Consider the following 25,464-nt stretch of genomic DNA (forward strand, 5'->3'; position numbering starts at 1 on the left):
TGACTTGGCTGAGGTTTAAAAAAAAAAAAAAACCACACAAAAACAGTTGGTTTCTAAATAAATGTTTTATTCACATTTTAAAACGTCATCATCTCATCAAATCTTAAACTTTTCACATGAAACGGCAGGCTGAAAATAGGTTTTAATATACTTAGGAAACTGCATGGTTTAAAGTACAAAATATGACAGCTAAATTTAAAGCTGTCAAATGTACAAGTATTGACAATTGTACACCAACCACAGGTTTCAGATTACATCAAGAGAAAAAAAAAAGTCTTGTATATATGGAGAGTTAGTTTTCCTGCTTCACTTCAGCATCCTGCGATGTCCCACCTCCACGTCCTTTTCCTGAAACAAACATACACATAAACATAGTTTCCATTTAATCTAAACCACAGCAAAAAAATTTTAAAAAAGGAAGAAAGCTCCAAATTAAATGCTTATCTAGACAGGGATGAGCTTTCTTAGTCTATTGTCTTGAACCTATCTGCATGATTCTGAAGATTTGTAGTACTGGAAACTTTCTGGTTTCCATTTGTAGTCTGCTTGTAGTTTGACTGCTACAGACCAATCAAAGCACACGCAGGCTGCAAACAGTTTGTTTAGAGAGCAAAATAGAAGCTGCCAAAAAGAAATCTCAAATCTTCCTATTAACCTTTTTTATTAGCATGTTTATGTACAGTACCAGTCAAAAGTTTTATAAATACGTGTGTGTGTGTGTGTTTTCACTACTCTGCAAAAATTGTGTCTACAAATTGTGGAACAATTTCAGAATAACGTTCCTCAACATTAAATTGGAAAGACTTTGTATATCTCATCATCTACACTACAGCATATAATATGAAAGGATTCAGAGAGTCTGGAGAAATCTCTGTGTGCAAAGGGCAAGACTGAAAATCAATACTGGATGCCCGTGATCTTTGGGCCTTCAGGCAGCACTGCATTAAAAACAGGCATGATTCTGCCATGGAAATCACTGCATGGGTTCAGGAACACTTCCAGAAATCACCGTGTGTGAACACCAGTTCAATGTCCCATCCACAAATGCAGGTTAAAGCTCATCATGCAAAGAAGCCATATGTGAACATGATCAAGAAACACCACCATCTACTCTGAATCAAAGCTCATTTTGGACTGAAGCGAAGAGGAAATCTGTTCTGTGGTCAGATGAACATAAATTTGAAATTCTTTTGGGAAAACATGGATGTCGAGTCCTCTGGACTAAACAGGAGAAGGACCATAAAGCCTGTCAGCACTCAGTTGAAAAGCCGGCATCTCTGATGGTATGGAGGTGCATTAGTACCTATGGCATTGGCAGCTTGCACATGTGGAAAGGCATCATCAGTGCTTAAAGATATATACAGGTTTAAGAGCAGCCTAAGCTCCCATCCTGAACATGTCTTTTTCAGGGAAGTCCTTGCCTAAATCAGCAAGACAATGCTAAACCAGATACTGCAGCTATTACAGCAGCATGGCTTCATAGTACAAGAGTCTGAACTGGCCTGCCTGCAGTCCAGACCTTTCACCAACTGAAAACATTTGGAGCATCATGAAACAAAAAACACGACTGTTGAGCAGCTAGAATCCTATCAGACCGAAATGTGACAACAATCCTCTCCAAAAGTCCAGCAGGTGCTCTCCTCGGTTTCCAGATGCTTATGAACTGTTGTTAAAAGAAGCAGGGATGCTACACAACGGTCCCAATTTTTGAGATGTGTTGCTGCCATCAAATTCAAAATTTTACGTTTTCTTTGTTCTGTTATGAATAAAATATGGGTTTATGAGATTTACAAATCATTATAATCTGTTTATATTTACTTTTTCCATAGTGACCTGACTTTTTTGGTATTAGATTTGAATTACGCACATTATTTAAGCTACACTAATCGCTGGTTCTTTGTTTTGTTTTGGGTTTTTTTGGAAGCTTTTAATGCCAGTGCAAAAAGTTCTTCCTCCTCTACTGGCTCTTTCACCTGTCAACTTTCCTCCTCCTTTGCCAGCTCCCTGACCTACAGACTGTCCAGCGGGGTCCCCCTCCAAGCCATCTTGGGCTTGCCGGCTTCTTTTACCCTTGGGATGTGCATAAGCGATGGTCACTTTGCGGCCATCTATCTCGCAGTCCTCCATGGCTTCTTTGGCAGCTTTGCAACTCTCTTCGCTGCCAAAGTTCACAAAGCCAAACCTGAAGAAAATAAAATGTAAAGCACATCTAAGTGAGAATAACAAACTCTCGTTTAGGCGGTTAATGTAGTAAAGAGACTTCGTACTACCAACCTGTTTGAAACTTCTCTCTTTTTCGCAATGACTCTCGCACTGACGGCATCTTCAAAGGCACTTTTAAGTGTCTCTGCACTTGTCTTCTCAGTGAGGCCCATGACGATGAGTGTTTTTGACAGAACTAAACAGAACATTTTTAAATACTTTAGCACCACAGGTTTTACTCAAACTGACATTTTAAAGCTGAACATTAATACCAGACTGGTGTGATTAAGCAGCCAATTTGATAACACTGAAATGAGTGATATGAAAAGGACACAAATACCGTTTGCTTTCTCTGGCTTTTCGCATGATTGTGCTGTGGCTTCTTTTTTGCTGGCCTTGATATTTTGAGATGACTGCAAGGCCTTTTTATCTATGAGAAGAAAAAAAAAAACACGTAAAAATGCAAAGTCCAGATTAAGTTACTAATGTTTAGATAAAAAGCATATTTCAATAGCTTCAGTACATTTAATTTCATTTACAAAGATTTACCTTTTCTGATGTTGCGTTCAACATCAGCTTTAGTGACTCTACAAACATTTGCTTCTCCTACGCGGTCAACAAGCAAAACCCTGTTTTGGAACTTAGCTCCTTGTTTCTGCTTCCACACCTTCTGGGTGATGGATGTATTTTTGAACTCCACAAAGGCAATTCTGTTATAAAATAAAGACATTTAATTGAGAATGCGTTACAAATAACAAGGGCACCTATCATTTCCAGCTTTTTATCTTTATTTTTGGACTCTAATAGAGTAGCTTTGTATGATTCACTGTTCAAAACAATCCTTAATTATAGTTTACTGAGACGAGAGTTCAGAGTGGGCTGAAGCCTAAGCTGTTGGCTCACAAAGATTACTTGTACACACATCGACCTCATTACTAGAAACTCTCCACAGGTTTAATATAAAATTCCACCGTTCTAACAGGACATTTATGGCTGAAATAAAAACACTGCTGGCCACCGGTGCCACCCCTCAGCCTCCTGGCAGTAAAGTCTTTAGGTGGCACAAAGCCCCTGTTAGTACGAGGTCTAAAACACATAATTACCAGGTCTCAGTAGATCTTAATGGGGTGCACATGAGCCTCGGTGACTTTATTCATCATATGAATTCAAAAGCAAAATGCTAAGTAAAAACCAGGAATAAGAAATGCTAAAATCATAATAAATATAAACCACAGAGAGTACTGTAACCTTCTGTGATTGGCACTATCACGGTAAGAACAAACTCATGCAAGATTTTTAGTAGATACATCTATGCCATGGATTTGAACATCCTTGGTCACATCGTTAATGAGTTATTGCATTCACAAAGTTGAAAAATGTTTGCCCGCCCAGCAGGGTGATGGCAATACCCCATCAGCCTTTTTAGTGTGAAAAAGCATAATAGGACCCCCCTTTAAAGTATAAACAAGTAATGAATGATTTGCTCATCTGACGCCGCTGTATGACAGGAAGTTAAAACCCTCACCCTTGGCTCGGGCCTTCAGTTCCACCAGGAAACCGGACGGTGATGGCCTTGTGGAAGATCTTCAGAATGTCTTGTTTTGTTGCTTTGTAAGGCAAGTTCTTTACAAACAAACATCTGGCATCTTTGGCTGCAAAAATACAGGACAGTCCTCAAGTTCCACCATTAATATATTCAAGATGACGTTATTCTTTTTTGGTCCTTGCAGTGTTTTCTATTTCAGGATCGTCACATCATAAATCCAACAGGTAAGTTGATAAAGTTAAACGTTAAGTTGGTGGCCAATGAGCATATCCTGGATAACCCTCTGTTCTGACACTTGGAATACCCTAAATTTACAAGATGGACTTAACATTTTACTCAGTGTGACCCAAAACAAGCGACTGAGCCTTGAAACTCAGCAGGAAAGTGTTTATTGATGTCTCAGCTGAGGGACATCTTTCCAAAGCCGTCTAAAGGACTGGAAGTCTTTTTCCAACCCCAGCCACCTTTAAAAAGAACACAGCCTTATGGCACTCATGGGAAACTAGATCCATCTTTTATAATATGTGATAAATGTAGGGTACATGAGTTCTTAAAGCTCAATAATGAGTTCTTGAATTAGGTAACAGAACATAAGCAACACAGATTGAACAAATGATTTTGTAATTTTTTACCTTGTTTTTTCAGTTGAGGAGATTTCACCTTCACTTGGTCCTCACTTTTGATCTTTGCTTTGGCGATCTTCATTGGTTTATCAAGCAGCATCTCTCCATTTAGCGCCAAAGCTTTAGTCAAGTCCATTTCTGAGAGTACATTTACAAATGCATGTTTCCTACAATAGCAGAAAATTACTTGAATTATTTTATGTAGCAGAGGAAAAAAAATCCAATTATCTCACATAGAAAGAGACTGAGCATAAAAAAAAAAAAAATGTACTCACCTGGATCGGTCTAATCGGATGTCTTGAAACAGGAGACTTTGTGACATCAAGTATTTTTCTAATGACTCTTTGACTTCTTCTGATTTTTTAGAGGTGTTCAGGTTACCAATGAAAAGACAAAATCCTGAAGCAGAATAAAGCAGTGAGATGTGTAAAGGCATCACCTTTTCCAAGTTAACCTATAAGACAAGTAGTAATGGGTTCATACCATCATTGATGACCTTTGTTTTCTTTGATGGGGAATTCTCAGTGACAGGCTCTGCCTTCCTTTTACCGTTTACTGCAGGGGATACAAAATGTGATAGTTGTTATGAGGAAATAAATACAGATAAAAATAATCAAAAATATGCCAAAGGAAGTAAATGTAAAACACAAGAGACGAGCGACTATCAAAATGAAACAGGAAGTGAGAACTGTAACTAAACAGGGAAACAGACAATAATAAACTTGACATGGGGAAAGACAGAAGGCAAAGAGGAAGACAGGAAAGAAACTAATAAACTAATACCAACAGAAATTTCAACTAAGAACTAAACACTCAAAATATAAGGAAATATGAGATGAATAAGTAAACAATAAACCAACTAATCTTTGTGTCTCTACTTTTTTACCTTTTTTGTCCGGTGAGGGTGCTTTCACATTCAGTTTATCCTCACTTTTGATCTTTGCTTCAGTGATTTTCATTGGCTTATCAAGGAGCATCTCGCCATTTAATGCCAACGCTTTAGTCAAGTCCATTTCTGAGGCCAAATGTACAACTGCACGTTTCCTACAACAGAAAAAAAAAACTTATTTTATCTAGCAGTAGCATTTACAAAACACACTATATATTTTAAGAGGTGTGATTAAAAAGACCTTTTGCCACTGTGCTTTTTTCTTCTTTTTTTTTTAATTTATGAAGTCATGTGTTAAATCTGCAGTCTGTTAACTTGAATTTGACCTTGTGGAAGAAGATGAAGTTAAAAAAAATATGACAAGTAATATGGATGGTGAGTGAAGAGTGTGTTGGTGTGACCATAAAAACTGCTCTTAATGCACTCTAACAATTTAATTTATTCTTCTGTGTTGAATCTATGTAGAGCCTACAACAGTGCACACAAAAGTGGCCGATGTCACTGCCAGTATTTATACCTGTGCTGATTGTGCTGTTGTTACGTGTAGTCACATTTCTAGGGAGGTGCATGTCAGGTCACAGAGTTGGTTACGGTGTAGGGTTTGTGTTTATGCACCTTCTTCTTCCGGCTTCTCCCTTTAGGGGTCGCCACAGTAAATCATCTGCATCATCTCACCCTATCCCCAGCATCCTCCTCTGTCACACCAACCCTCTGCATGTCCTCCTTCACTGCATCCGTGAATCTTCTCTATGGTCTTCCTCTTTCCCTCCTGCCTGGCAACACCATATTCAACATCCTTTGTCTAATTATATCCACTATCCCTCTTCTGCAGATGTCCAAACCATGTCAGCCTTGCCTCTCTAACTTTGTCTCCGAACTGTTCAACCTGAGCTGTCCCTCTGATATAGTCATTTCTAATTTTGTCCATTCCAATCACTTCCAATGAAAATCTTAGCTTCTTCAACTCTGTCATTTCCAGCTCGGCATCCTGTCTTTTTGGGAGTGCCTCACTACCATCTGTCCCTTTCACTCTTGTTGCCATCCTACTGTCTTAAATCACTCCTCACACTCGTCTCCAACCACTCCACCCTGCCTGCAGTCTCTTCACTTCTCTTGTGCACTGCCCATTGCTTTGGATGGTTGACTCCACATATTTAAACTAATCTATCTTCACTATCTCTGCTCCTTGCAGCTTCACCTTTCCACCCGCCTCCTTCTAGTTTACACATGTATTCTGTTTTGCTTCTACTGACTTTCCTTCCTCTTCTCTCCAGTGCATACCTCCTCTCTTCCACCTGCTCCCTACTCTCACTACAGATCACCTTATCTGCAAACATCATAGTCCATAGAGACACCTATCTGACCTCATCTATCAGCCTGTCCCTCACCATTGCAAACAAAAAGGAGCTCAGAGCTGAGCCCCGATGTAATCACACCCCCAACTAGAACCCATCTGTCACTCCTACCCCGCACTGGTACCAGTACACTTCTTCTCCAGTCCTCAAGCATCCTCTCACTCTCCAGAATTGTGTTAAACAGTATAAACAATTAAAGTCCACTGCCCTCTCGTCTAGACATCGCCATAACTTCACAGGTATGTCACCTGCCTTTCCGCTCATCATCCATGTACCTACAGCTTAGATTTAACACAGTAGGTATGCTGAAAATCGTTGTTTGGTCTCTGTGATTTAGCCAAAAACTCAGTTCTCCTCATGAGTAATAATCCTCAACATACAGTAAGTGTTGGGTCATTTTAACACACATATTGGTGTTTGCACAAGTTTGAGGTCTTTATTGAGATTGCAAATACTTTCCCAAGCACTCTGCAGTGATCAGTTGCAGCTACACTGGAAGTGGTCCAGAAGTGCATAAGGAGACGATCAAATTCAGATCAGTTTTTTGCTTTCATGGGCAGAGAAATTTTTGATCACACCTCTTGGAGAACTGAACATGAAAAACAAAAAGAACTTACCTGGATCGGTCTAATCGGATATCTTGAAACAGAAGACATTGTGACATGAAGTATTTTTCTAGTGACTCATTGACTTCTTTATATGTTTTAGCGCTGTTCAGGTTGCCAACGAAAAGACAAAAACCTGCAGCAGAATTAAGCAGTGAAATGTGTGAGTGTAACGCCTCTCTGGGAATATTAGGCACTATACCAAAAAAAAAGAATTACACATTTAGCAGTAAGATGAATTCTCACCATCATTGTTGACCTTTGTTTTCTTTGATGGGGGATTTTTAACTGCAGGGCCTGCCTTTTGCTTCCCATTTACTGCAGAGGACAGAAAGTATCACAGATGGTAAATGGACTGGTACTTATATTAGGTACTGGCAATCAAAAACTAAAAATCAAAATATAATGTGGAAAATTGATTTACTAAAATTAAGAGGGCACCAAATATACACACACAAAATTTCAGCCCAGTATCTCAAATGGTCTTTGAGCTATCTCATATCAAAGTAACCCCCTGCATGCACCTTGGTAAAATTGTAAACAAGATATAAAAAAAGATAGCCATGTAAAAAAGATAGCCATGGTTTTTTTCTGTATTCCTGTCAGTCATACTTAATGAGAAGGAATATTTATAAAGTTATGGCCTAGAAAAAAATGCCTTCCTGCCCAATTGCTCCCTGATGCTTTGGACAAAATGACATTTTTGAAAGCTCCCTACACAAAATGTGTGCACAGCTGAAGCTGGAAACCACCATTTACTCAATTAAACATGTAAGGAGAGTTAGCCTATTTTTTTTAAGCAGTTAGGAAACCAAACCTTTAAGATATTAATATCTAAATATGCTTTCAGGACATTTTTCTGCCCTCGCTGCATCTTTCAGATCAGTCATTTTTTTGGAAGAAGCCTATGAAAATTGGCCTGTAAGGGAAATTTCCCATCATTGTTATTACCATCTTCATCATTCAGGCTTGATTTATGCTTCAGCGGGAAAAACTACACTATGTCATAACTACAAACCTTCCTGCATCCTATGCTGTAACCATCCCATAACCCGACGTGCACCTCCCGAGAAATGCAACTACAGGTCAGGTTGACTGAGGCGTGCTCAGCACCATCGGTTCCACCTGTGGGTTTCTGGCTACTTTTACACCGCAGTTTTTGGATTTATCGGTGTGAGAATAACAATCATAGCATCTAAAAAATGTCAGTAGAGTCCCCAAATTTGATTTGTTTCTATCAGCCGGCACTGCATGTGAAACAGCGGGACATGACCGCGCGGTAAGGTAGGTTACGGCTCCTGTTGAAGCATACGTTTAGGCAGGGACTCATATTTTAAAAACGATCACGCTCTGTCACCGCTGATTCAATGTTATTGATACGAAACTTTTTTAAAAATCTGTTTTTTGCACTTTATGTTGGTACCAGATTTATGTTTTTTTTTTTTTTTTAAATCATTTATATCGTGTTTTGACATTAAAATCTTTGAAATTTCTGACGTCTTCCTAAAATTTTATCCTATGTATAGTACATATGTATCGAGAGCTGGGCTTCTGGGGATGAATATGAAATTTGTAAACATTGCCTAAGGTCAATGGCGACAGAGCGCAGAGGGATTTTTGAAGGGTGTCTGTACTCTGGAGCGGTGCAATCAGGAGGAAATGAGTGAACATTGACTTTTCACATTCTTATTTGAGAATCAAAGGATACACCAACTCATATGATTTTATACAATTGGAAGGAGAATTAAATTTTCATTTATTTAAAAAAAAATTTTATTGGGCCTGGGGTTTTGTTATGATAACGCTACCTGAAGTTTGCCCAATTTCACCCACTCACTGCATGGCCATTGTTTTCCAGCGGCATTAACCTGGACTTGCGGTACCTACTTATATAGTACCTTTTATTAAGCCTCATTCACCCAATCTTTGTTTAACATTCGCGCGCACACTTGCATGGATGCATCGGGGGCAACCTGGGGTTTAGTATCTTGCCCAGGGATACTTCAACATGCAAACCGAAGGAGCCGGGAAGCAAACAACCGACCCTCCGACTGGTAGACTCTACCAGTCTACCTCCTGAACCACAGCCAATAAAACACCACAACTACTGCCAGCTGAGGCTTTTATGGTCTCTGGAGTTTTTGGTCTTATACACCTGACACCACAACTTTATAGTTTACAATAACTCTCTGAAAGAATTTGACAAAGTCTGGGGTAAATGAAACCTTAAGGTGGAAATGAAAAATATTTAGAGCCAAATTGAAGTGAGGCCTTCATGTGCTGGTGTTGTATTTGCAGTACCTTGTTTAACTCCACATTTTTTAATCTTCTTTTTCATCTTTGTCTCTGTGGTCTGGCTCAGAGCTCCCTCAGTGGAACTGGCTGCATCAGCTGGAGAGACGATCAGCGACTGTTCGTCTAGTAAAACCAGACGTGCCATCATTTAAAGACACTGTAAAACTGACTGCTGTCAATGCAATTTTTCTGAGAGGGCAAACTAGATCTTTTGTGTCCTCAGTCAAAAGGGTGCATGTTTCCGCTTTAAAAATAGTATATTGACCTCCAAATGATGGACCTTATTGCTTTTTAAATTATTATTACATATGCACATTTCAAAGGAGGAAAAGAATATTAAGAATTTACATCATGCAGGAGTAACATCCAGTAAACATCCTTACAGCAGTCATGGCAGTAATCAGATGACTTGCATTAACTATCTTTTGTGAATCATCACTGTGTCCTTCCTCATTTTTCTTCTGCCAGCATACAGTTACAACGGGAGTGTTTCCCTTAACTTGTGTTTCCCTTAACACAGTGTTCATCTGAGGTATTTGAATTACTCACACAGCTCAAAGGCAAACATGCTGTGAGATGTAAACTCACTTGCCACTTCGTTAGGTACACCTGTTTAAATAGCTTTTAATGCAAATCTAAGCTAATCTAATCAGCCAATCACATGGCAGCAACTCAATGCTTTTAGGAATGTAGACGTGGTCCAGTCGAGCTGCTGTTCAAACTCAAAGTTCAAACTCAGCATCAGAATGGGGAAGAAAGGTGATTTAAGTGACTTTGAATGCAGCATGGTTGTTGGTGCCAGATGGGCTGGTCTGGGTATTTCAGAAACTCCTGATCTACTAGGATTTTCCCACACAACCATCTCTAGGTTTTACAGAAAATGGTTTGAAAAAGAGAAGTTATCCCATGAGCGGCAGTTCTCTGGGTGAAAATGCCTTGTTGATGTCAGAGGAGAATGACTGGACTGCTAAAAGCTGATAGGAAGGCAACAGTTACTCAACTAATCACTTGTTACAATCATATGCTGACAAGCATCTCTGAAAACACAACCTTTGAATTACATGGGCTACAGCAGCAGAAGATCACACCAGCTTAACTTTTCAGCTAAGAACAAGAAACCGAGGCTGCAGTTCCCAAAGGCTCATCAAAACTGGACAACAGAAGATTGGAAAATTATTGCTTGGTCAGAGGAGTCTCAATTTCTGCTGCAAAGTTCGGATGGTAGGGTCAGGATGAAAACATGGATCCATCCTGCCCTGCACTGTATCAACAGTTTCAGACTGCTGGTGGTGTAACGGCATGGGGGATATTTTCTTAGTACCAGCTGAACATTGTTTAAACACCACAGCCTACCCGAGTATTGTTTCTGACCGTGTCCCTATATGACTACAGTGTACCCATCTACTGATTGCTGCTTCCAGCACGATAATGCACCATCTCACAGAGCTCACATCATCTCAAACTGGCTCCTTGAACATGACACTGAGTTCACTGTATTCAAATGGCCTCCACAGTCACAACATCTCAATCTAATGCAGCACCTTTAGGATGTGGTGGAACAGGAGATTCACATCATGGTTGCGCAGCTGACAAATCTGCAGCAACTATGCCATGCTATCATGTCAACACAAAGCAAAATCTTTAACGAATGTTTCCAGCAAAACAGAGTCTGACCTAGAACAAGCAAGCTGTACCAAATGAAGTGTCTGCTGAGTGTGTATGCAATACCTTGCTTATCTTGGTGCTCCTCCACCTGTGTCATGTCCACGTCTGTGCTCTTGGTGGTACTGTCTTCCTCTGACCTTGAAGAGGCAATCTCAGTCTGCTCCTCTGAAACAACTATGATTGATTCATACTTATTGATATTACTCAGCTTAAACAGACATACCAACTGTGAATTCCCAGCTGTTTACGGGGATTGACTTACCAGTGTGGGCGATGTCCTCTTCTACAACTTTGCTCTCTCTTTTTCTTCGTCTGGTAGCCTGAAACAAACATTTTCAACCATATACCGACCTGTCAGTCAACTTTTTTCAAAAACCCAACTTGAAGTCTGCAAATCCCCCTCGTGCTGTCTACAAACACTCCAAACGGCAGACGTTCATGTTATTTTTAATGGCGTCATTAAAGACATATATGTTTAATTTAGGAGGCTTGAACGAGGATGGTCTGTTATTCCTGCATAAAAAATAAACAATTACTGGGCTTCATCAATAGCTGTACTTTCAAATGCAATAACGGTTTTATGTCCGAGTACCATACTACAACTAGACTGATCTTTGGTGTAATTTCATTCACCGGTAGCTCCAGCAGCTATCTTGTGCGCTCGCACCGACCCTAACAAACAACGGTTATCTTAAAACAATATTATATCACCTTAAAGCCTGTTCGTGTAAGCAGTATAAGTGTAGTACAATTCTTACGTCTGTTTTTGCCATGTTGTATGTATGAACAGCACAAAGTCACCCCACACACGCGTTCTCCAATGAAAACATCCACATGCTACTGAGGTGAGCACTGCGCATGCGAACGATGTACTACGGGTGCCCACACGGATAGAGCCTTTCGGGTTTGCGCGCTTTTGCGACTCAAACTTTCACCGTCCCTTTCTCGTGAATAGGTCTCTGTATCAGCTACACGACATTGAGCAGATAATGAGAACGGACACGGTCGTAAGGAAACCGTTAGACAGGTTTGAGGATGATTTTCGAAGCTAATAACAGTTTAAATGTCACGTAACCAGTTAGCTTTAGCTTAACCTTTGAGTTTGTTGAACTCGCGCTTCAGCAGGGTAATTTAGTTTTTGGCAAACTCTCTACCCACTTTCACTTTTAATTACTGCATTTGGTGATGTGACTGTTCCGCTTCAGAATCAGATCGTAGCAATCTGTTGACTCAAACAGGGTGAACTGGAACCAGAGTCCAAAGGTGGAGTCGCTGCCTCAGCTGGTGAAGATAAGCTATTATCGGGTCATTATTCAGGCTGTACACAGGACCACTGTGAGATGACCATGAGTGTCTTGGGACGGAACTGAGAACAAATAGGACAAACTTTCCTACGATGGGGAGTCACAGGAACGGTTTCAGGAAGGAAAGCTTCATTTTGTCTGTGGACATAGGTACAACTTCAATCAGATGTCACGTCTATGACAAGGAAGCAAAGGTCCGAGGATCATGCTCTACCAAGGTATTCATCTATTCTGTCGAGTTAATTTTTCACATAAAGCATCCACCTGCTGAATAAATCCGATGCAGCATCCACATAAACTTGATCTTTCCCCAGATTGTTCTCCTCTATCCGGAGGTAGGACATGTGGAGATGGACCCAGATGAACTGTGGAAAGGGTTTATCTCCGTGGTTAAGGGAGCCGTGCAAGGTACATACACACCATCAGTCCATGGTTTATATAATAAGTGTGCGGGTTTGTTTGGGTACGTTAACTTGTATTTCTTTGTAAGGTTTTGTTGTTTTTATTGCTTCAATACATTGTAGAGCTATATAGCTTTTTTTTATATTTTTATCTTTTGTGGTATGCACATTGAGTTTACGTGTAATGAAATGTGCTATACAAATGAAATTGACATTGATATACAGTATGCATGTCATAATACAAGCATAAAAGATGAAACAGTACAAAATTTTCATTATAGTTTCATGTTTAAAGAGAGCGTATAGCATGCAAAAGATCATATCCTGAAATGCCAGTTCCTTAAGTACACTTGGATTTCATACATTATTGCAATTTTATTAATTTAACATTTACTGTGAATGTCTAATGCTAGTATAAAAAATTCTTGCATTCGATGTCTTCATTTTTCTCTGATCAACCATTTTGGGCATGCACATGTGTTGTTGTACTGATCATATAGATGCAGGAATACAAATGCACCAGATAGAGGCCCTTGGGATCTCCACTCAGCGTGGTACCTTCACAACATGGGACAGGTGAATAACTTTATACCTACTTTGAATAATTCAGCCACTTCAGACGGTTGAAATTCATGTTCTATCTTCTTCTCTAATTAATTTCCCTTCTTCTCCTCTGCTTTGACAGGAGAACTGGGGTTCCTTTCCACAACTTCATCACCTGGCAGGATCAGAGAGCTGCAGACCTGGTGAAATCCTGGAACAGATCCTGCACCATGAAAGTGAGTCCGCATCCCATCTCTACCTTTCATGTTCTTTAGTAAATAAATTTGGAGGTTAAAAGGTACAGTAAGATGTGAAAAAATTTCAAATAAATATAATGTTGCCTTGTTTTAAAAAGAAAAAAAAAAACCTGTGAGCCAGTGCTTTTCTTTCATCAAGTCTTGTTGTTTTTACAACAATTTCAGGCAATCCACGGTGCGATGAAAGTCCTCTACTTCATGACCAGGCAGAAACGGTTGCTTGCAGCGAGTGTCATCGTCTTCTCCACTCAACATGTCACCTTTCGCCTCGTCTGGGTCTTGAAACACTACAACCAGGTGTGTGGATGGCTTAACTGGCTTGAACCCAAACCTAGAGTGACTGTTGTACATTTGAGTGCATAAACGCTGGGAATAATATGGGCCACTGTTTAATCGGATTAACTTGATTACGTGAAGTTCTCTCATCTGAACCCAGAAGTTCATAGTTTACTGAATATAATCATTTCCATTAAGATTGTCAGTAGTTATGAATGTTCATCAAAGTTTCTCAAATCTCAAGATGTCATCAAATTTAAAAACTTGAAAAAAAAAATAAGAATTTTTGTTGGAAATGACTTAAACAATTCAGTGTCTCTTTAAGTTATCAACCATTCATGTAAAGGTTTAAGTAGCTATTTACAATTTGCAAAAGCTTTTCCACCTACAGTAGTTTGCCAGTATGTGTTTCTTTATGCATAGTTAAAGTAGATTTATGGAGTAATCATCAGCAACCTTCTGTACATGGATGACACACTGTAAAACAGGCGTGAGTGAGACATTGACTCACTGACCCTCTGACTGGATAAGTGTGACTGAATGGTGTCAAAGAGAGGGAAGGTGATCTGGACTGAAGGGGTTTCCGGAAGGCAGGATGACAGGCACACAGAACAGCTACAAGTACCCCATGGGTATGCCTCCAGAAGTTCAGACAAGTGCTAAGAAGCTGAGCCTACCAGTCATCACATACCCAGCTGTAATAATAAAATGGACACAGGAGGAGATGAATGCTACTGATGTGTCAAGATACAAAAAAAAACTCCTCATGATGCACGGAGGTCTCCACCCTAAGTTCAGCACTTGAGGCTCTATGAGCAACAAAAAGAGGGTTGATGAGGTTTAGTCAGTGACAGAATATACGTGAAACAAGGAGCATACGTGAGTGAATCAGAATACTTTATTGATCCCAAAGGGAAATTACTATTGTTACAGCTGCAACCGTTTCATTTAAACGAGTAAACCTAAAACACAGTAACATACACTAAAGGCATAAAAGTATAAAGACTAAAGAGATATTTTGACTATATACACATCTAAATCTATACACATATGAAAATTGTGAGTGCAAAAATTTTTAAATAGGTGTCATTATATATATATGCACAGTCCTTTTTTGTACAATGTATAAGTGTATGTACAATGTATATAGTGTATGTACAATGTATATGGAAATTTAAACAATTTTATGTACAATTGAATACTGATAAGTGAATGACACTGATGAACCACAATGTCACCTATTAAGGGAGGAGTTATAGAGTCTGATGGCCACAGGTAGAAATGACCTCCTGTGGCGCTCTGTGGTGCATTTTGGTGGGATGAGTCTTGCACTGAATGTGCTCCTGTGTCCCATCACTGTGTTGTAGAGTGGGTGGGAGCCATTGTTCATAATGGCCTGCAGCTTAGACAGCATCCTCCTCTCCGACACTGCCATAAGCGAATCCAGCTACACTCCCACCACATCACTGGCTTTGTGGATCAGTTTATTGAGTCTGTTGGTGTCTGCCGCCCTCAGTCTGTTGCCCCAGCATGCAACAGCATAGAGGATGGCACTCGCCACCACAGACTCATAGAAGATCCTGAGCATAGTCCGGCAGATGTTGAAGGACCTCAGGCGTCTCAGAAAATAGAGGCGACTTTGGCCCTTCCTGTATAGGGCATCAGTGTTCTTAGCCCAGTCCAGTTTGTTGTCAATGTGTACTCCCAGATATTTGTAGTCCTCAATGGTGTCCACACTGACCCCCCCGATGGACATAGGGGCCACCGGTGCCTTGTCTTTCCTCAAGTCCACCACCAGTTCCTTTGTCTTTGTCACGTTGAGCTCTAGATGGTTCCGCTTGCACCATCCTTCACTGTCCTCCTGTACTCATCCTCATCACCCCTGCTGATACATCCAACTATTGCAGAGTCATCAGAAAACTTTTGAAGATGGCAGGTCTCTGAGCAGTAGCTGAAGTCTGTGGTGTATCAGGAAGATGCATCAGGAAGATGGGCAACATGAGATGAGCCGCTACAATAGTACCTCAGGCAGCTGAAGACAGACTGAGGAACAGGAGGAGGAAGTATCATGGAAGACCATGCACCTGTATTGGAATGTACCATCAACAGATAGAAGAAGTGGTGACATCAAGAAATCTTACCAGTGGGTAGAAAAGGCTGGCTTAAAGGACAGCACAGAGGTTCTGATCATGGCAGCACTAGAACAGGCCCTAAGCACCAGATCCACAGAGGCAGGAGTCTGCCACAACTGACAGGACCCAAGTTGCAGACAGTCTCTGGGGTACCTTTGCACAGTCAGCACATAGTAGCAGGATGTAAGAGGCAAGCTGGGAGGCAACCAAATGGCTGAGACAACGTACAGGAACATCTATGCGCATATGGATTAGGAGTCCCCACCTTCCAATGGGAGACACCACTGAAGGTGGTTGAGAACAACGGGGCTAAGGTCCTGTGTGACTTTACGTTCCAGACAGACAAGCAGCTTCTGGCCAACCAACCAGACATAATGGTGGTCAACAAGGAGCAAAAGACCCCAATTGTAATAGATGTGGCAATCCGGTGTTAGCCACATCAGAAAGGAGGAGCACGAGAAAATGGAGAAGTACCAGGGCTGAAGGAACAACTGGAGCAGATGTGGAAGGTAATGTCCAAAGTGGTCCCAATGGTAAAAAGAGCATTAGGAGTTGTGACCCTGAAACTGGAAGAGTGACTCCAACAGATTCCAGGCACAACATCCAATATCTTTGTCCAGAAGAGCGCAGGCCTAGGAACAGCTAAGATGCTGCGCAGGACCCTCACGCCTCTGGTAGAGAACCCGAAATTGAGAGGGAGTTTTTTATTTATTTATTTTATATATTACAGTGTTCCTTTTTAAAAATAAATGTCTCTTGCTGCCTATTATCCAAAGGCTCGATTAATAAAAAGGAAACCTAAAGCACAAACAGGCTTCAGTATTAGATGGTCTTCTCTTTTCAGCCGCATCATGTTTCTTACTTCTTCCAGGTTTGTGAAGCAATAGGTGAAGGTAACTGCTGCTTTGGAACAATAGACAGCTGGCTCCTGTTCAAGCTCACAAAAGGTGGGTTTGCATTGTTTGGCTCTGTTTCCCAGACACAGAATAAGCCTACTCCTAGACTAAACTTTTCTTTTTCTTTTCCAAAGGAGAGTTTCATTGAATTTTTTTTCCAGCCATTCATGTTTAGCCTCTTGAACTCAATGGCATCTGAAAAGAGTTCAGTAATATAAGATTTGTGCAGTGAACTGCGTTTTGTACAGGTTCCTAACAGGATAATAATCCCCAGACAGAATGTCCTTTGTCTTGTCAATCCTACTGAGTCGCTGATTGGGTAAAATTCCTCAGGAATGTTTCAGCTCACTCCTGGGGGGAGCTGGAAAAGTGACAAGCCACTCAGGTTTTTTGTTAATTAACCTTTTTTAGAGACTGATTATATGCATCTCCTAATCTGTTTCAGGACATCTGCATGCCACAGATTACTCTAATGCCAGTTCAACAGGAATTTTTGACTCCTATCAGGTCTGATGTCTGTCATAGTTATTTACTGTTACTGTGGTTCGTTTGTGGGTTGTTTTTTTGTTTTTTTAATATACTTCTAATGAGACTTTCTTCACAGATGTGCTGGAGTGGGTTTCTCTCCTCTCTTGTGTCTTTGCCTCTTTCTATTTTCCCCAAAGTAGAAAATACAGGGTGAGTGGACCATTTGCTTCCAGTTCCATCTGACACTTTGTTCATGTTGTACCCAGCAAAATTCACGAGTATTAATTAATAATATCACAGTAATATTTGTCTCAGCATTCAGTTTTGTTTATTTTTTCCATGCTGAGGTACGTTTGTTTGGTGGTTCGTTGTCTTTCTGTTTGATTGCACATTTCATGAAACTTTGCGGAGACAATGAGCACCGGCAAAGGGAGAACCCATTAATTTTTAATGTGATTCCAGATGAGACATTGAGTTTGGCAGAGACCGCAAGAGCCCTTATTTTTATACCCATTAGAAGTCATCAAGACTCTAAACCAGTCTTGTCCATGCAAGGTGTTGTGATAGGGCAGGAAACAGACAAATGCCTGAGGTTGTATTTATTATTAGCTCGGCTGTTTCAAAGACAAAGTCAAGCTATAGTCATAGTTTCATTTACACCCAGCCATTGTAATATAGAGTAACTGTAAAGCAGAGCATCTCAGCATGTGCCCATGACCTGTAGTTTGCCTTTAGAATAAAGTTCTGATGGAGACTGAGCTGATCCACTGTGCCTGATTTCTCTGGTTTCTTCTTGTGACACGCCAGCCATGACTTCGGTTCCACAGACCCGTCCATCTTCGGCGCGTCCATTCCTATCACGTCAGTGGTGAGTCAGCATCTTAGCATAACACAAGTCTCTCTGCATTACAAGCCTCTGACTGGTTAAACCCAGCATGTCACCACCATTATGTTGTAACGGGGTGTTTTACAAAGTTAGCTAATCAGCAGCAGGTTGCATCGCTCACTCTAAGCGTGCTATTCGACTACAACAGGAAACACCCTGACGCTAAAAAGAAACACATAAGAAGACACAAGAAATTAATTGAAACAGTATATTTCACTACCCTTAGAGATTTAAGCGCTGACTTTCGTTTTCATCATAACATACAATTATCTCCTCTGTCCATGTGCCTTAGATGGCAGACCAGCAGGCAGCCATGTTTGGAGAGTGCTGCTTTGATGTGGGCGATGTAAAGATCACCATGGGAACAGGCACCTTCATGGACATCAACACTGGGAGCAAACCACATACATCTGTAGTAGGTAAAAGAGTCCACAAACACGCATATAGTATGTATACATTCACATTCACTTATTCAGGCTTACCATAACCCAACCCGTCTTTATAGGTCTGTATCCCCTGGTGGGTTGGAAGATCGGCTCAGAGGTGGTGTACCTGGCCGAGGGAAATGCAGCAGACACAGGCACTGCAATCAAATGGGCACAGAAGCTGGGTGAGCACTGAGGTGTACTTTATACCTGTGGCGACTTCTTTTTTTATTCTTTTCTCAAGAAAATCGTAGTCATTTCTATTTTTTCACACTGAATGCTGAGCATGGCAGTGACTGACAGATCCGGGGGTTGTGTGTGACACCGATGTGTTGTTTCAGAGCTCTTCTCCGATGTCCAAGAGACCAGCGCCATGGCTTACAGTGTAAGCGACTCAGACGGAGTGTGTTTTGTTCCTTCCTTCAGCGGTCTGCAGGTATACACATTTCTGTACATGTTTTTTTTTTTATTATTATTTGTATAGGAACTAAATTAACCTATATATCTTCTAATGTGTTGTTTCTTTTAACCAGCACACTCATTGAGTTCTTTATCTCTCTGTAACATGATGTTTCTCTTTTTTTCTCTGCCCTCCATTGTGAACTGGCCCTTGTAAGTGTTTATTCTGGATGCTTAAAGCTTCTATTTTTTTCTTTTATACAGTAACCATGCAGAACTGCATAAAAGCACCCCTTTCTGACTGTCAGTTGTTGAGCTTGACTTTATTGTAAAGACATGAGGACAGTTTCAAGACATTTTTTCGCCTTTTCTTTAATGAGTCCAGTTTATTAACTGTTTTGTGTAAATATTTTATTAAAGGCTCCTCTGAATGATCCCAAAGCATGCGCTTCCTTCATGGGCCTAAAACCTTCTACGAGTAAAAGTCACCTGGTACGGGCCATTCTGGAGTCTATTGCCTTCAGGTCAGTCGTTTTGAAAAGATACAGTACTGTGCAAAAGTCTTGAGCATTTTTTTTTTTTAATATATATTTGTTTCCAAGGAGCCAGACTTTCTTGTTATTTTTAAAGTGGTGCTGAGCAATAGTTCTCCAGGCCTTTCAAAGTTTTTCTTTGGGCATTGGCTGCTTTTTCACTCCTTTTCAGTTCAGTCATTGTACCTGACCATTTTCACAGGAATCCCTAAGAAATAGATTTTTAAAAATCCAGTAAATATCCAAAACAGGACCTGAGAGATCCATCTGGCCATTAAGTTGATCCATCTGCTGTTCACTGAAGCATCATCAGAAATGGTCTCAGTGTAAGGGTGGCTGTCAAGAAGCCATTCTTAAGGAGGCGAAACGGGGAGAAAAGGCTGAGGTATGCCAAACTGCACAAAAACTGGATTGAAAATCAGTAATAAGAGGTGTGATGGAGAGATGAATGTAAATTAGAAATCTGTGGTTCAAATCATCAATAAAAGAGAGATATCAATGAGTGAGTGTCTACAGCCATCTGTAAAACATGCTGGAGGCTCTGTCATGGTTTGGAGCTGCATTTCAGCCAGTGGTGTTGGAGATCTTGTGAAAACTGATGGAATTATGAGTGCAGAAAAGTACCATCTGTCATGAACTGCTTCGGCTGGCAGGAGTGAGGACCTCTAAGCAAAACACCAGAGACGGGGTAAACTCAGAACGTAGCTTTATTGCTGGAAACAGGGTGGCAGAATAATAAAAGGGAGCAAACTTAAACTGACTGACAAACTGAGTAACTGACTGATGACCACAGCAGGAGGAGAACCAGTGACGATGACGCGACAAAGACTGACTGGAACACAGACATTATATACACACTAGGTAATGAGGGGATGAGGAAGACCTGGGAGGGAGACACAGGAAGGAAAACTAAACACTCTGCACTAGAAACCAGACTACCAAAATAAGACAGGAAGTAACTAGACAGAGACGGAAACGTGGACTTGACACACTGCAAAGGAAATAAACCACAAAACACAAGACCAGAGACATATCAGAGAGACGGGACAGACAGAGACGCTGGGGAGACAGGGACAAAGGGAACTAGGAAAACAATACGAAAACAACTATAACTAAGAACAAGACAGGAACTCAGATGTATGAACAAAAGCAAATACAAACTGGAAAACATAACAGGAGCTCAATGAAAACAGAAACCGAAAGAACTAAACACAAAATGCTGGGCACATGGCCCAGGACCATGACACCATCTGGAAAACATCTGGCAGCGTCTTCATTTTTCAGCATGACGATGATCCCAAACACCCTGCCAATGCATTAAACACTCAAATCACTCAATGAAACACTATCAGTCATGGATCGGCCTCCCCAGACCCCTTACCTCAACATTATAAAAGCATTGTGGGATCATCCTGACAGAACAGAACAAAATGCAGAGCTCTGAATGTAATTCAAGAAGCCTGTAGAACTGTTCCTGAAGACTACTGAAAGAAATGCCAGAAAGCTGCTTCAGAGCATTCAGGCTGTGCTGAAGAATAAAGGTGGTTTATATTATATACTGTATTTCCATGTATGTTTGCACCTATATCCCATTTAGCTGAATATAATGAAATGAGTGGTGGCTCAAGACTTTTGCACAGTACTTTAGTTTCTGTATTTATCCCTTTACTGTTCATTCTCATTCATTCTAATTTACATTCTTCCCAGAAATAAGCAGCTGTATGAGACAGTGCTGAGAGAAACCCGTATTCCCATCACAAAGATCAGGTACAGTTTTTCCTCTACTTTGTCATTCAAAGAGAGTCTGATATAGTAACTGTGCATGAAAGAAAAACTCTATATTGGCATTTAACTCATACAGAGACCAGGAGAGACATATGTTTGATATTTTAGTGTAGTATTTGGCTTTTAGGCAACAAGCTTGGTGTAACAGAACAGACTCTTGTGTACTCTGCTTCTACTAATGCGGTTTATTTTTTATTGGCATTACATTATGGTTTCATGTTTCCCTGATACTCTTACAGTAAAGTGAAGGAAAGTCTAATTGAGTGCTCTGTGCCTGTCTCTCTCAGGGTGGATGGTGGTGTTTCCTCCAATGACTTCGTCATGAAGCTGACCGCAGACTTGTTTGGTAGAAAGATAACCAGGCCCCAGCACCATGAAATGTCCTGTCTGGGGGCTGCTTTTGTCGCTGGACTTGAAGTGGGTATGGAAACAAATAAATTTCAGTATTTTAACAGAACAAATATTTCTACTGTAGCCGAGTATTTTGAAGGAGCAGTTCATTTGCAGCTGTGTGAAGCTAAGGTGTCTTAGAAATGCTGTTCAGCACTAACTGAGTGTTCTGTCGTGCTGCGACACTCCGGTGTTACTTTCAATGTGGTTTTTCTCTAAAAATATTACAGCTCCTGACGGGTCCATTTGAAAAGTTTTGATCAAAAGTCCTATTTTTATTCTTGCTGACTTTGGCAAGAGAAGCAAAATTAAGTCTTGCTGCTTGTTATGTAACCTGTTTTCCATTTAATTATTCACATTATGTAATTAGATTGTTATATATTAGTCAGTGTTTAATCAAATCAAGCAGAAAAGATGGTTGATTTGTTCTGGGTGTTTCGTAACAGGCCAGAAGCAGGTGGTGCTGATGACTGAAAAATGAAATGAATCATGTGTCCGAGGACCATGGGTCCTGAGTGGATCAGTGCACAATAGAGTCGATAATTAAATCATTTGTCCACCACTTCCAGTTTTTTTTTTTGCAGCATTACACCCCGGGTGGTGCCACATCCTGCATTTATAGTCCTGTCGGTGTTGTACATTTATCCAGGTTTCTGGAGGACCCGTGAAGAGTTGAAAAGGCTGCAGTGTGTCGATGAGGAGTTTTTGCCCCAGTGTGTGGACAAGGAGTGTGCCGGCAGCCCGAATGGGGAGTACATCCCCATCCTCCAGAGCTGGGAGAGAGCTCTGCGGCGCTCCATGAATTGGTACAACAAGCCTTGACACTGGATGTGCGCGCACACGCAGAGCACACGCAGAGCCCCTAGAGTTGATCAAAAGGAAAAATGGAGACGTGAGATCTGACAGCATTTGAAAGTAGACAGTTGATTTTTAAACATAATTACTGTTTACAAAATAACAACCATTAATTGTGGCTTAATTTAATGGTCAAAAATGAATCCTGGGCCACTTATTTTAGGAAAACATGGTACAAAGTTTGAGACTTGATCCGCTGCCAGTCTTTGCCAGCAGTTACTTAGTTGCACTAGTGAACATGACAGCAGATTATTTTTCTCTGAGGTTTGTTTTCAGTGCTATTTGTTTGTCTGCAGGTTTGCGCATTAACTACCTAGCTGAATTTTCTGAAGTTTGGTGGGCAGGTGTAGCAAGGAAGGAACCCATTCTGGACCACTTTCTTTAGAAGTGACAAAGTAGGGCATTGGTCTTGGACCAACACACTGACATAATGCTACTGCACTGATTGAATACTGTTGAAGTCAGGTTTGTATTAAATTCACATACCAATGCAGGTCAGATCCAAACCAAAGGAACCATCAGCCACCATTACTGTCGTTACTGCTCCTTTACTTGATTTCTTCTCACACAGCAGCCTGATCAGAAGATTCTTATTCATTCCAGATAGGATGTCACTTGTGCTGCTTCATATTTTTTTTTCAGCACCCCCCCCAGCTGAAATAAGATTTTACATTTTCCCACATGGGGGTGCTGATGGCCACCTTTCCATCTTTTTAAGTCTTGAGGTCACCATAGCAACCACATGCCAAATGTTCATCAGGAGCCGCAGAGTAAAAACATTCATATCAGATTCACACATGAGCCTCAGTTCCTGACACCTCAAGATTCAAAAGACTGCGCAAAGGAAGCCCAGATTCACAATGTTTGAAAACTCATATCAGCTTAATGTTTCTCTTTTCATGTAACCTCTTCATTAAGCATAGTATTCTTTTTTTTTTTTTTTTTTTTTTTTCATTTCAAGAGGACGTTGGCCTCTTAAAGTCATATGTGTTATCTTTTTTTTAACTTCATCACTATGTGAACTTGCCATCAAATTATATTCAGTGGCTAAACATGAGATGACATGTAAATATGACTAGAACAAAAAAAAAACAAATTGTACATTTTTTTTCTTTAAATGTGGGAATTTAACTGGAGTTTATGTTTAAATGTTCTGTGTTTCAGATTAGTCGATGCAGTGTACCTCTTGATTGGCAATAAGAGCTGGGAAAAGTATTAGATTTGACTGTAAAGAAACCCAAAATGTGTAATTTTGTCCTTTTTTGATGATATCTGTTATTTTGTTATAGGAGTGGGGGGTGATCAAGGGTACAGATCAGTCTGTGTCTCACAGTTATTCTTTGTTAGTATGGAGTACAGCCATGCAGATGTCATATGATAATGTTTTGACTCGAGCCTTGACCTCGACTTGATGAACTCTGATGACATTGTTGAAAACTCTGATCGTGCTGAAATTGTATGACTACCTAGACCTAAACTGTGAATCTCTGTCTTGACTTGTTCTGCTCGCTGTGTAATGTTCTGGTTCCTCGCAAAATGATACTGTGCATAACTCTGAAATTAACCCCTGCAAGACACATTTCAGACCACGTGTGAGATTTTTCTAACACTTGTACTTTCTGAATGGCACCTGTCATCCCAACATGCTGGGGCATAACAAATGAATACGTGTGTAATTATAAATTTGCCTGAAAATATCAAGCACCTTTGTTGCTGGAAGGGGCTCCTATTAAAAACCTGAATTGTCAGCCGTTGTGGTTGTGGTGATTCGGGCGTCTCGCACACTCAGCTGCACAGGTGTCGACGACGCAGCGAGCAGATGCTGCCTAAAGTGTTTACCTCCGCACGGACCCTGGGGAAATGCTGCTGCCTCGCGCCTGGGGGAATTATCAGAAACACGGGCTGCCGGATGAGTCTGGGGATTGAGTCCCATTGATGTGAGCAACCTCGCTGTGAGGGTTGCTATGGCAGCTTGCGGATGGAGTGACTGAGAACAAATGGGGTGTGTGTGCTCATGGTGCTGGTATGGCGAAGGGGGCGCTAATTGAGTGAGCAAAAGGGGGTTTTTCCTAAACAATGGGAGGATTGTGTGTCTGTTCACTGAGGGGAAGAGCAGTAGTGAGTTTTGTGTACATCGTGTGGATCCATACAGTATTTTTATTTTTTGGCATAACACTGCAGCAACACACATGCTTCCTCTTCTGTAACTCAGCTTTCTCAGTTTTTTTAATTGTTACTTTGTTTTCCTAGCCGTGGAATGTCTTCACAGAGAAGTGTGTGTGTTTGTGTGTGTGTCAGTCCCGTCTGACTAGCCCATGAATCAGTGCTGCTGGTGGCTCTCACGCTAATCAGTAAAATGGGTGTGTGTGTTAGTATTGTGCCTGATTCCTGGTGGACTCCTTGCCTTGTAACAAATTTAAGCTGACAGCAGGAACTGTATGCAGTGCGACCACTACTACAGCCCCCCCCCCCCCGAGCTGAACCCTGCATCAAGGGTCATTATATAACTCGCTCTTTTCTCTCCCTCCCTGTGACACACTGGGAGTGTTCAGCTGAGTGTCAGAGGGGCTGGAAGTTAAGCTCTTGGATTTTTTTTTTTTCTTTTTGTTTCAGCCCCCTTCTTCCTCATCCCCACCCCCCACCCCCTTCTGCATAGGCATCTAAATCCTTTCAGTCATCTCTTGCAAAGCAGAGAATTTTATGTGCATCAGCATTTGCCATTCAATGATAGAGG

The 25,464-nt window shown here is 40.8% G+C and overlaps 2 protein-coding genes across 5 annotated transcripts; one reads left to right on the forward strand and one right to left on the reverse strand.

Moving 5' to 3' along the window:
• Positions 1 to 50: 50 nt before the first annotated feature.
• Positions 51 to 12,054, reverse strand: LOC115795780 (nucleolin-like). Of its 2 annotated transcripts, XM_030751856.1 has the most exons (16): positions 11,939 to 12,054; positions 11,443 to 11,500; positions 11,244 to 11,354; positions 9,522 to 9,638; positions 7,467 to 7,538; positions 7,233 to 7,356; positions 5,258 to 5,415; positions 4,855 to 4,926; positions 4,647 to 4,770; positions 4,381 to 4,538; positions 3,728 to 3,854; positions 2,752 to 2,912; positions 2,543 to 2,632; positions 2,275 to 2,398; positions 1,974 to 2,182; positions 51 to 348 (listed from the first exon to the last, which is right to left on the reverse strand). In XM_030751856.1, exons 1-16 carry the CDS (start codon positions 11,951 to 11,953, stop codon positions 293 to 295), a joined length of 1,776 nt encoding a protein of 591 aa, XP_030607716.1. In that variant the 5' UTR covers positions 11,954 to 12,054; the 3' UTR covers positions 51 to 292. The 2 variants fall into 2 exon arrangements, with proteins under 2 accessions (XP_030607716.1, XP_030607717.1); XM_030751857.1 differs by lacking the exon at positions 9,522 to 9,638.
• Positions 12,055 to 12,058: 4 nt separating this feature from the next.
• On the forward strand, positions 12,059 to 24,478 carry gk5 (glycerol kinase 5). 3 transcript variants are annotated; one of them, XM_030751859.1, is made up of 17 exons: positions 12,059 to 12,306; positions 12,419 to 12,702; positions 12,799 to 12,892; positions 13,386 to 13,461; positions 13,571 to 13,664; positions 13,851 to 13,982; positions 16,965 to 17,040; positions 17,435 to 17,496; positions 17,594 to 17,667; positions 18,265 to 18,325; positions 18,636 to 18,762; positions 18,849 to 18,953; positions 19,110 to 19,204; positions 19,588 to 19,691; positions 21,408 to 21,467; positions 21,773 to 21,906; positions 22,525 to 24,478. In XM_030751859.1, exons 2-17 carry the CDS (start codon positions 12,577 to 12,579, stop codon positions 22,695 to 22,697), a joined length of 1,593 nt encoding a protein of 530 aa, XP_030607719.1. In that variant the 5' UTR covers positions 12,059 to 12,306; positions 12,419 to 12,576; the 3' UTR covers positions 22,698 to 24,478. The 3 variants fall into 3 exon arrangements, with proteins under 3 accessions (XP_030607719.1, XP_030607720.1, XP_030607718.1); XM_030751860.1 differs by having other exon boundaries at positions 12,059 to 12,207; XM_030751858.1 differs by having other exon boundaries at positions 12,059 to 12,702.
• Positions 24,479 to 25,464: the final 986 nt, after the last annotated feature.

The sequence above is a fragment of the Archocentrus centrarchus genome, chromosome 17 (assembly GCF_007364275.1).
Source record: "Archocentrus centrarchus isolate MPI-CPG fArcCen1 chromosome 17, fArcCen1, whole genome shotgun sequence".
Taxonomy (NCBI): domain Eukaryota; kingdom Metazoa; phylum Chordata; class Actinopteri; order Cichliformes; family Cichlidae; genus Archocentrus; species Archocentrus centrarchus.

Excerpts from the sequence above, each read along its gene's own strand:
- gk5 (XM_030751858.1), top strand. The coding sequence starts at position 12,577 with ATGGGGAGTCACAGGAACGGTTTCAGGAAGGAAAGCTTCATTTTGTCT. Across the intron at positions 17,497-17,593 it reads GAATTTTTGACTCCTATCAG|ATGTGCTGGAGTGGGTTTCT; the intron begins GTCTGATGTCTG and ends CTTTCTTCACAG. Across the intron at positions 18,954-19,109 it reads CAAATGGGCACAGAAGCTGG|AGCTCTTCTCCGATGTCCAA; the intron begins GTGAGCACTGAG and ends GTGTTGTTTCAG.
- LOC115795780 (XM_030751856.1), bottom strand. Across the intron at positions 5,416-7,232 it reads ATCCGATTAGACCGATCCAG|GAAACGTGCAGTTGTACATT; the intron begins GTAAGTTCTTTT and ends TTTCTGTTGTAG. Across the intron at positions 4,539-4,646 it reads ATCCGATTAGACCGATCCAG|GAAACATGCATTTGTAAATG; the intron begins GTGAGTACATTT and ends CTGCTATTGTAG.